General features: G+C 45.3%; 1 protein-coding gene across 1 annotated transcript in view; it reads right to left on the bottom strand.

Moving 5' to 3' along the window:
- Srpk1 (SRSF protein kinase 1) overlaps positions 1 to 7,338 on the bottom strand; it is a 69,645-nt gene extending 62,307 nt beyond the window's left edge. The window contains 3 exon segments of the mRNA XM_023722218.1: positions 6,707 to 6,875; positions 6,878 to 7,114; positions 7,117 to 7,338. Of these exon segments, the coding sequence (XP_023577986.1) occupies positions 6,707 to 6,875; positions 6,878 to 7,114; positions 7,117 to 7,273 (563 nt within the window). The 5' untranslated portion in view covers positions 7,274 to 7,338.
- Between the last annotated feature and the right edge of the window lie 1,505 nt (positions 7,339 to 8,843).

The raw sequence follows: 8,843 nt of genomic DNA, 5'->3' as shown, positions 1-8,843 counted from the left end.
GCATGTGGTGCTGGGGGATTGAACCGTGGTCCCTTTGCTTTGCTAAGCTTGTTCTAAGTAGGTGCTTTAGACCACTGAGCCATCTCACCAGCCCGAAACAAGTTTTTAAGTTTTTTTGTTTTTTTTTTTGTGGAACCAGGGATTGAACTCAGGCCCTCGCACTTGCCAGGGAAGCGCTAATTCCACTGAGCCATCTCCCCGGCCCAACAAATTTCAAAAGCAAAAAGCAAAGTATGCATTAGCTACATTTAAAAAAAATCTTGGGCTGGTGAGATGGCTCAGTGGTCTAAAGCACCCACTTAAAACTAGCTAAGCTAAGCAAAGCACAGGGACCACGGTTCAATCCCCCAGCACCACATGCCAGCCAGCCCCGCCCCCTGGAGGGCTGAGCTGGCCACACACACACAAAATAAATAAATAATTTTTTTTAAAAAAAATGTATCCAAAAAAAAAAAAAAATCTTATTTGAAACTTAAGCCAACAAGGTAACAAATAATGGGCCTGGGAGATAGCTCAGTAGAATAAGCACTTGCCTGGCAAATGCAAGGTCTTGAGCTCAATCCCTGGTACTGCAAAAAACAAAAAACAAACAAAAAGAAAAAGATAATAAATACTATTCTTTGCCACCTGACAAAGAATATTCCTAATAAAAAGCACCTATATATACATATATGTATATATATACATATATATGTGCAAAAAGAAATTTAAAAAAGATACTTTACAGATCACCAGATTTGCAAAGACCTGGTTTCTATTTAGCAAAGGCAAGAATGCATCCAGTCCTCAAGTCTTCATTCAAATGCTACCTTCTGAGTGGCCTCCATCATCCTATTCAAAATTGCATTTAAAACTGCATTTAAGGGGAACAACCCACTCGGGCCCCCCTCCTGTTCCTCTCTTGGACAGGAGCTTTCTTTCTTTCACTAAATATAGTCTGCTCATAACCTCTGTTTGTTCCTGTTATGGTTTGTGTATAGGTGTCCCCCCAAAGCCTCATGCAGTCTTGGGGTGGCTTCTGGAGTTTGTGATTATTGTTGGTGTGGATGCTGCACCTGCCCTGGGGCAGGTAATTTGTATTATAATGTAAGATGGGAAGAGAAGTTAGCTGCTTGAGCTGCTGCTTCTCCTCCCTGTGCTCTTGCTCTTTGCCACCACCATGAAAGTTTGCCCTCTGCCATGTGCCGCTCTGCCTTGGAGCCAGCTGAGTGTGGACTGAAACCTCCAGTAACTGTGAGCTAAATAAACCTTTCCTTCTTTAAAAAAAAAAAAACTGCATTTAAGATGGGTAAGACAGCTCAGCAGTCTAAAGCTGCCTGCTTAGGCAAAGCTCAAGGACCGCGGTTTGATCCCCAGCACCACATGTCAGGCTAGCCCGACCCTTAGGGTGGGCTGACTGGTCAAAAAATAAATAAATAAAATAAAAAATAAAACTGCATTTAAAATGCAAACTTATTTCCACTTCTCAGTCCTCTTTATCTTTACCTTTCCATTTTATTATATAATATATTGTACAATTATTTAGTACTATGTTTGCAGTCTCCTATTAAAATAAAACTCAAGGAGTAGAGATTTTTAAAAAAAAATCTTTATCACTGTATTTCAAGGATGGAACAGTGATTAGAATATGGAAAACTTGAGGACCGGGGAGATGGCTCAGTGTAGTAAGCGCTTCCTTGGCAAGCACAAGGGCTTGAGTTCAATCCCCAGTTCTGCAAAAAACAAAAACAATAAACATGGAAAACTTTCTCAATAAGTGAGAGTCAAGATCCTGAGAACTAGGCATGGTGATGCATGCCTATAACCCCAGCACTCAAGAGGTTGAGGAGGAGGATTACTGGAGCTTGAGGCCAATCTGGGTTACTCAGTGAGTTCAAGGCCAGCCTACTAAGCTGCAAAACAAGACCTTGTCTCAAAGAATAATAACAACAACAACAAAAATACCGGAGTATATGCATCAAAGTTCTTTACAACATACCTGAGTAATATCACTTCTAAGAAAGGCTTTATCCTAGGAAAATAATCACTGAGAAAAATAATAATTGATCCAAAAGATTATTCATCTTAACTTTGAATTAAGTGAAAAACTGGGAACCTATAATGTAACATTTACTGTTATGAAACATAATTCACAGCAATGTTTTTTGTTTGTTTTTTTTTTGGCGGAACCAGGGATTGAACTGAGGCCCTTGCACTTGCCAGGGAAGCGCTTATTCCACTGAGCCATATCCCTAGCCCCTTATAGCAATGTTTTTTAAAACTACTTATTTCTTTATTTGGTACAGAGACTCACTACACAGCTTGGATTCGAAGTGTTCCTGTCTCAGCCTCCTCAGCACTTAATTACAGGCATGCACATAATTTAACCATCATGCCCAGTTTTGGAGGTTGCACCAGGGCGAGCCTGGGGTTCCAGGCTGACACAGCATGAGGTACCAGGGGTCAATTCTGGGTCCTTGTGCTTGCCAGGCAGGCGCTTAGAGCACTGAGCTATCTCCCTAGCCCTCAGAGCAATGTTAACTGGGCAGAAGTACATCTGATTCTATTTTTATCTTTAAAATGTGTACATATTTGGCTGAGTCTGTGGCTTATAGTTGTAGACCCAGCTAGTTAGGAGGATGAGGCAGGAGGACCATATGATCCCAGAACCAATGTGGACTATATAGCAAGATATCATCTTAGGAAAAAAATAAAGTAAGATAACCATGTTTCCTAAGAGAAAGCAAAATGAATGGAATTTCCAAGGTACATCCATGAGCATTAATTTAAATAAAACTTTATTTTAAAATTATCTCAGGGGCCAGGGAGATGGCTCAGTACAATAAGCGCTTGCCTGGCAAGCACAAGGGCCTGAGTTCAATCCCAAGTTCCACTAAAAAAAAAATAAAATAAATAATAATAATAATAAAATAAAATTATCTCAAGCGCCACCGAGATAGTTCAGTGGACTAAGCACCTTCTTAGGCAAGCACAGGGACCAGGGTTTGATCCCTGGCACCACAGGCCACACTGGCTCCACCCCCAGGCTTGCTGGGGCTCTATTTCAAATATAATGGTTTTATGTCTTTTTTTCTTGTACTGAATCAAACTCAGAACTTTGCACTTGCCAGGCAGGCACTATGCCACTAAGCTATCTCCTCAATCCCTTTAAATTCTACTAGACAAAGATTTAAAAAATTTTTAAGCATCTCCCCCCTCTAAATTTTCAATGTAACAATTCACATTTTTTGGAAAATTAAGAAATAGAGCTACTATCCACCCCCATCTTCTGATACCACAGATCAGTGAGTGCTACGATGTGCAAAAGTACAGTACTGTCTTGTTCAATTAAATAAATTTACTACCAGTTTCTACTAGATTTATAAAGTTCTTAAACTGAGATACAATGAAAATTATTGCCTAACTTCCTAAGGTAGACAACAAATTATGTATGAATTGCATTTTGAAATTATGTTCCATGGAAACTTCAAAAGCAGCCATCTGTTAAATGATAAAAGCTTATGACAAGTAAATGAAGAACACGGCTTTTGGAACATACAGCAAAAACTGAATGCTCAAGGGAAGAAAGTACCACGCCCTTTCAGACACAATATGGTGGCTGGGGCTGCAGAAGGGAGACCTGACACCCAGGAGTCACTCAATCAGAAGCTTCTCTCCACTCAGCCTCTGCCCCACTGGCCTCAGACATTGAAAGGAATTGTCATCTAGACACATGGTTAGTAACCAGGTGGTCAGTAATGGTTACTAATTCCAGCTTTGTAATTTTCTAAAGAAGTAATCTAACAAAATTATAATTTCATTTTCTGTAAAGTAACATCAAGATCAGCACCAACCATTTACTATTAATTAGATAACACATTTTTTTAAGTGAAATAAGACAGTGAAAGAACCCAGAAGAAAACTCCTAAGTGGCCCTCAGGGGAAGGAGAAGCTAGTTTCACTGCAATCAACTCCACAGCCCTGGACTCAATATGGGTGCTAGAAAATTCCGGCTACACCGTACCACAACTAAATTATGCGGGATGCTTCGTTTTTATACCTTTAGGTCCCGACCAGTTTTCATTATGACTGAGCTACCACTCCTAAAAGTACCTAAGACTGTTTAAGGAAATTAAGGCCAGACACAAAGTAGCAAAACTGTACTGTGTGCTCCTTCCTTAGACCTTCCTCCTTACTGACCTGGTAACTATTAGCTTGCTTTCTGCAAAACAACTGCAAGCTGTTAAGAATACAGTCAAGAGTCACAGAAGAGTTGAAGGACCTGAACTGTGTGGTGCTTGAACTTCTAAGACAGTTATCTACCCAACTGATTACAAGTAAACGTGAGAATCCCAGCACTGAAGAGGTTGAGACAAGAGGATCATTACGGAGTCTGAGCTGGGTAACAAGACCCGTATCAACAAAAATAAATAGATAAATAAATAAATAAATAAATGTGAGCAACATACATATATTTTCAGGAGCCAAAGTTATACACAATGAAATACTCAGTAAAATAGTTGCTAAGAGTATTTGTAATTCCTACCTTCACAATAGAGCAAGTATGGAAATAATTAAGAACACTACTTGAGGGCTGACCGGATAGCACAGTGGACTAAAGTGCCTGCTTAGGCAGAGCGCAGCGGTGGGGTTCAATCTCCAGGGTGCTGTGCTGGCCCCACCACCAGGGCAGGCTGAGACCGTGGCAGAGACTAGGCATAGTGGTGCGCACTTATAATCCCAGCTCTTGGGAGCCTGCAAACAGGAGAATCACAAGTCCAATCTCCAGAGTGAGACCCTAAATACAAAAAAACCAACAACAACAACAAAAAACAACCTGAAGTTACCCATAGGAGTAAACGGAGGAGTAACATAGTACTTTAGAAATGGCTTTAGAAATGAAGCATAGGAGCCAAAAGGATCATTGTGAGTTTGAGACCATCCTGGGCTGCACAGTGAGCTCAAGGTTAGCTGCTTGAACGGCATAAGATCCTGTTTCAAAAAGACAAAAAAAAAAAAAAGCACATGGTGCATAGTTAATCCAAAGTAATGAACATCTAGGTTAAAAATGATGAATGTAAAAAAAATAAAATAAAAAATGATGAATGTTATCAAATATATATACATATATACATATATATATATATATATATATATATATATATATTTGCTTCTGAAATTGGTTCGATTCACACAGATACCAAGCTAAATCCCAAGTGGTATGACTGACCACAACAGAAGACCTGAGAGACTGGAACTCCTAAAAGATAGTTAATAAAATTACTACCTCTTTATGTCAATAAACAAATGTTTTCTAAAACATTCATATCAGCTCCACACAGAATAACAAAACTAAAGGACGTGGAAAACAAAAGCAACATTTAAATTCCTAGTGTATACTAAAACTGGGCTAGCTCCTTACAGTTTCCATCAAACCAATCAATCTAGGATTAGAAAATGGTTTTGGAGGGGGGGAGAAAAAAAAAGAAACTGGTTTTGGATAAATATAATGAAATCAATGCCAAGTAGTTTTTACAAAGTAAAAACTTTCGTAAGTTAATAGAAAATGGAGCAAGAGGCGAAATCACCTGTCACTTCTGTTGTATTGAAAGAAAGCTCACTAGCTGCTCTCCCCAAATTTAGGTAGCCTCCAAAACAACACACACACACACCCCTATCTGGTACTGTCATTCAGGTGGGCAACCTAGGAAAGTCTCTAAAACGGGTTATTGAATCAGACAATATAAAACGCCAGAAAATATAAACATGAGTAACTGTACGGAAAATAGTGCATTTAAAATCAACAACTAGGTGACCTTTCTTTTTTCCGGAATGCAAATTGCCTAAGCTGATTTCCTTTGTAAGTAAACCGCGGCACAAAAGTTCTTAAGGCTAAACCTCACTGGCTTGAAGCCCTCCACCAGGGGCGTTTCTTTTTACCAGACGGTAGCCAACTTCTGTGTTTTCCACAATAGAGCTTAAACCGCTGTGGTGCATCCTGCCAGGAAACTCGACGTGTAGCACTTAAGACACCAAACCAGAATCTCCAAAAGCGTTGGCTAAGAGACTCTGCCGGCAGCGCGGTGAAAACGCCAGGAGGATATCTGCATTCAGGGAGAGGGCTTGAGGTACAGGAAGAGAAGCCAAGAGGGGGCACGCACACCCGATCACGCACAAGGCAAGGAAGCCCAAGCGCCCCACGGGCTCAGGAAGCTGACTAACCAGTGCAAAGCTCCGTGCCCTTTTCTATGAAAGGGAGCATGTGGCTGGCAGAACCAAAAGTAAACATGGAAAATTCATTAAGAATTTCCTGATGGCCTACCGTGCAGACGCAGGAGACAAGACACTGGGAAGCAAGTCAGCAAGAGACCAGAGTTCACGGACAGACTAGTAATGATGTACTGGTGGGGGGCCCAAACTCGGGGAGCTCGTGGCTCGGCTCGTGGAGTTGGGGAGGCGAGGTGCCGGGGAGGCGAGGTGCCGGGCGGGCTCGGGCTCTCCTCCAGCAGCCTTTCCTGCAGGCCTGGGCGGCTAACAAGACCCAGGCCTGGCGAGCGGCAACAGAAAGCAGCTCCCTTCCACAAGGTTTCCGGAGAGCGACCCGCCGAGCAGCCCCGAGGTCATGTGGCGAGGGCCCCACACCGGGTGCACGTTCGAGACCCGAAACTAGAGCAGAGGAGGAGCCCGAGGAAATCCAAAGAACGCGACGTTGGGGAGCAAGACTCACTTCCTTTGGGCTTTGTCCTTCTTGGCCTTGGTCCTTTTCTTTCGGGCCTGGAGCGCAAGCACTGCAGGAGAGAGGGATGGATGAAGGGCGAGTGCGGGGGGAAGGAGGCGACCGAGGTGAGGGCGGAGACCCAGCACGGGCGCCAGGCCCGGTCGCGGGGCTGCCCGAAGGGCGGCCGCGGGCCGAAGCGGTGGGCCGGGGTGCTGGCGGCCCACGGGGCGCACAGCGGAACCCAGGCGGGGGACGCCCGAGGGGCTTCGGGCCGGACCGGGGGTCTTGCTCGCCCGACGACGGCCGGGGCCCGAAGTGGCCTCAAGGCGCGAGCCCGGCTGGCGGGGAGCAAGGGGCGGTGACTGCCGGTGCCCGAGGACGCCCGAGCGGAGCGGCGCGGACCCACAGCCCAGAGGCGGGGGTGAGGGGCGGCGCCACCTCCGAGGAAGATGCCGCACGCCCAGGGTCCGGGAAGGCGGCGAAGAGGCGAGGCTCCCGGCGCTGGCTCGGGCCTCGCTCCGGCGGCCGTTGCCCCTCGTGGCGGAGGCCGCTCCACCGCTCACCTTTCCGCTCCATGGCGAGACCGGTAACCGCCTGGCGCCTGCGCACTCGAGTGGCGGGGCGCTCCAGCTCCCGCGGCAGCCCAAACCCAGCCCGCGCAGGCCCCGCCCCGCTCCGCCTCGCCACGCCTCCTCACGGCGCCGCGCGCCTGCGCATTGGACGCGGAGCCTACCACCTGCTCCGGGGAGGGGGGCCGCGCGGAGAGCCGGGAGGATCTCCGAGGCTGAATGTAGGCTCACGTGCGAGAACTAACCATGGAAACCTGGCCTGGGGAGGCTTGTTCCGCTTCGCGGGCAGCAGGTAGTTCCTTACCAAAGACGCTGAGGGCTTCTTGTGTGCCGAGCCAGAGCCTCCCAATCCGCTGGAATCTGCCTCAGTTTCCTAATCTGTAAAATGAATTAATCAGGGCTGTCCCCTTTCCTTTCCTGAGCTACGGTTAGAGCCATTTAAGAGACTTATTTAAAGAATATGCACCCGGGCATGGTGACATACGCCTGTAATCCCAGCCTTCGAGAGACTGAGGCAGAGGGATCTTTTCGAGTTCAAGACCAGCCTGGACTGAAAAGTGAGCTCAGTATCAACCTAAGCTGCATAGCGAGACCCTGTCTTAAAATGAAACAAAACAGCAGAAAGAGGTATAAGAAAAGGAAGTGGGAATATCACACACACACACACGCACACGCACACACACACGGAACCTGTAAACCAGGTGTGGTGGTGCATGCCTGCAATCCCAGTACTTGGGAGGCTAAGGCAGGAAGATCGTTGAAAGTTCGAGACCAGCCTGGGCTACAAAGTGAGTTCAAGGCCAGCCTGATCTGGATAGCGAGACCCTATCTCAAAAGATAAATAAATACTGTAAAGGAAGAAAGGGAGAAAAATACATGTGTTCTCATACCACTTTATCTTCTGTCAAGTACATCTTAAAGTTCATAGGATATTTTGATATTTTCAGCGCATTATCTCATTTGATGTTTGTGACCATCTAAAGTCAAGGTAGTTATGGCTTCCATTGTATGGAGACATTCAGACTTGCAGAGGATGCATACCCAGCCTCTTGGTTTATTGTGCAGCAGCATCTGCACTTCTCAGCTCTGCCACTGGAACTCAACAGCCATCGTAGAAAATGTGCACTTTCCATGTTACTGTCCACATTTATTTCTCAACATTGATATTTGAATTTCACCTATTTGTTGCATGTTATGAAATATTCCTGTTCTTTTTTTTTTTTTTTTTTTTTGTGTGTGTGTGTGTGTGTGTGGCCAGCTCAGCCCACCAGGGGGCAGGGCTGGCTGGCATGTGGTGCTGGGGGATCGAACTGCGGTCTCTGTGCTTTGCTAAGCTTGTTCTAAGTAGGTGCTTTAGACCACTGAGCCATCTCACCAGCCCCCTATTCCTGTTCTTTTGATATATCTTCAGCCATTGTTAGTTCAGGCCTGTTTGCCAACCTTGTAAAATGTAGTCACGCATAGTTTAAGGAGGGATATGGCCAGGTATCGTGGTACACCCTTGTAATCTAGCACTCTGGGAAGCAGAGGCAGGAGGATCACAGGTTGAAGCCCAGCCTAGATAGTGTGGTGATTCA

The sequence above is a fragment of the Octodon degus genome, unplaced genomic scaffold (assembly GCF_000260255.1).
Source record: "Octodon degus isolate 3935 unplaced genomic scaffold, OctDeg1.0 scaffold00005, whole genome shotgun sequence".
NCBI lineage: Eukaryota > Metazoa > Chordata > Mammalia > Rodentia > Octodontidae > Octodon > Octodon degus.
Note: the sequence above shows the minus strand (reverse complement) of the source record. Positions and strands in the feature narration are given on the sequence as shown.